Genomic DNA, 2,500 nt, shown 5'->3' on the forward strand with positions numbered 1-2,500 from the left:
CACAACACTTGATAGAGTTTGCACACATAATCATTCCTGGGAATTAGAGTTCAGAGGTCATAATGTAAAAATAATGAGCTCAGTCAGTGATCTCATCAACAGCACTTCAATGTGATTCAAGGGAATTTATTAATAATTCAGCTGCATTTCCGTCATGATAAAAACACATTTTTCTCATTGAAATCCAAATACTCTCCAGTAATTTTGTGCTTCACTTAAAAAGATGTTTGTGTTTACCTGATTGGGGCTGTGTGGTTGCGTAGCGTCCACCAGGACTTGGGTGGGTTGAGGTATCGGCACCAGAGCTCCCAGTCGAAGCCCTGAGCAGAAAGAGGATACTCCTCGATCTCAAACGTGTCGTACTTGATGTTGTCAAATGAGGGAGAAACCACGCGGGTCCGGTCCTCTTTGATCCGCCCAAGGATGGGTTCTGCCCTGTTGGACCACAAACACAAACAGAGAGTTTTTAGTGACCTCTGGGTTTCTGGTGCCAGAACTCACCAAACGTGGTTAAACCTTTCACTTCTACTTTAACAGTCAACATTAAACATCTGTCTACTCAGTGACTTAATACAAACATCTTTCTGTCATTTAGTGTTAAAATGAACAACTTTTAGGGTGAATGTAGGAAAAATGTTCAATGAAAATCAGTTCAAGGCGGTCTTACAGCAGTTATTGTAGAAAATGCAACGCTAATAAGCCGTGTTGCCAACTCTCCCTGATAGAAAGCAGCTGAAGTTGACCCAGAAAGTCACCCAGATGTCGCCAGATGAAGTCAAAAGCTAATTTGCATATTTATGATGTCATCATGCCAGATTGGCTTTCATTTTCCCCATAGCATCTATCTATCTATCTATCTATCTATCTATACGATACATATCACGACACAGGGGAGACGATACGATTTATCACGATATATTGCGATACATTCAGTCAGACGTTACAAGCTATTTTTTTTAACTGAATTTATTGTAAGAATGTTCAATAAACAGTCCAAACTGATACGTAACATGTTTAACATGAGGTATCTGAACCATGATGGAGGGATTTACATTTCAGTGGTAGAAACAAAACCCGCTGCACACTGCTGCCAACTAGCGGGTGGCGATTGAATTGCACAAAACGAAAAGAAAATACACAAATGTTTGCATGTAAATTCTTTCAGGATTTAGATACACGGCTTTTGAATATCGATGTAATATTTGCAGGAAAAATTATCACGATATATTGCCATATCGATATTTTCTTACATCCATAGGCTCCGCCCTCTCGGTCTGGCAGGCAACAGCATTTGTTGCATTTTTCAAACAGGAAGTGGGAGTGGAGTAAGGTTCTTGTAGGGGTTGACTTGCTCTTTAAGCAACTTGTCTTTTTCAATAAAGTTCTGGGAAAATGTAACTTGAAAAGAAGTCGCACAAGCGCTACGTCTAAAAATAGTTTATTGCACAGTTTCTTTTATCGTACAGCCCTGGCTTACGGTTTTAATGAATCCGGGCCTAGCGGTGAATTACTCTTCTTACCCGTTCCTCAATGGCTCCATGCATGCATTAAGATGCTGAATCATCGCCGTCGTACTTCCGCGCCATGCCATGTCTGATTTACACATGTAAACACACGCCAACGCATTTCATCATCGATTTAATTGATTCGTCGTTTCAGCTCTACCCTTGACGACTAAACCTTTTAGCCTAATCGGAGGGGAAGTGCAGGAAGTGGTTGGAGAATTCAAAGCTCCTGATGGGAAGGTTGGGAAGATCTGAGGATCCTAAAGGCGCAAAGACTCCAAACATCCAGGAACGGAAGCAGAAATGTTCCGAGATTATTAGATCCAGAATTTGGGAATGTTTTAACTAAAGACGACTCATTTACTCCTTTCAAACCTGAAATGTAAAAAATAATAAACCCCAGTTACAACAACAGACCTATTTTCTGTATAATGTTACCATAACAACTTTATAATAAACCATCAAATTTTATTATTTAGGATCATTTACCACAAACACCTTTTGGATGTTATTGTGTCACATAAATATGAAGAAGAGGTGCTTTCTTCACTTATTCATACAAATTAATTTATCTAAAAATCTTAGAGAGAATGGGAGAAAGTTACTTAGAGCCAGAAAAGTCTATGATGGGTTTAAAGTTTGAATTAGGGATGCACAATATATCGTCATCGATATCGGCATGTTGGTCATTTTTGAACACATCGGTCTGATGAGTAAAACTGGGCCGATTTTCTCAACACATTTTTTTCCAGTTAGTTGCTGTTTGTTTGTTTTTAGAGGGTGAGGGGTGATTGTTTGTTATTGTTTAGTCATGAGATCGAAAGGCAATCAGATTTCTTATATTTAGGAGTGTGTATTGGCAAGAGTCTGGCGATAAAGTATATATCTCAATACAAAAGAGAGAATGAGATTTATACTGCGTCACTAAAAGTCAGAAAAAAATTGCAATTTTTTGACTAAACTTAATGGAAAACTCAGGTCAGATGCTTCTAAAA

The 2,500-nt window shown here is 38.7% G+C and overlaps 1 protein-coding gene across 2 annotated transcripts in view; it reads right to left on the reverse strand.

Annotated features, from left to right (window-relative positions):
• Positions 1–2,500, reverse strand: part of galnt18a (UDP-N-acetyl-alpha-D-galactosamine:polypeptide N-acetylgalactosaminyltransferase 18a) — a 205,618-nt gene that overhangs the window by 65,648 nt on the left and 137,470 nt on the right. For both annotated transcript variants that reach the window (XM_015965286.3, XM_054733428.2), the window contains exon 5: positions 238–435. In XM_015965286.3, the coding sequence (XP_015820772.1) occupies positions 238–435 (198 nt within the window). The remainder of the gene's footprint in view (positions 1–237; positions 436–2,500) is intronic.

The sequence above is a fragment of the Nothobranchius furzeri genome, chromosome 4 (genome assembly GCF_043380555.1).
Source record: "Nothobranchius furzeri strain GRZ-AD chromosome 4, NfurGRZ-RIMD1, whole genome shotgun sequence".
Lineage (NCBI taxonomy): Eukaryota > Metazoa > Chordata > Actinopteri > Cyprinodontiformes > Nothobranchiidae > Nothobranchius > Nothobranchius furzeri.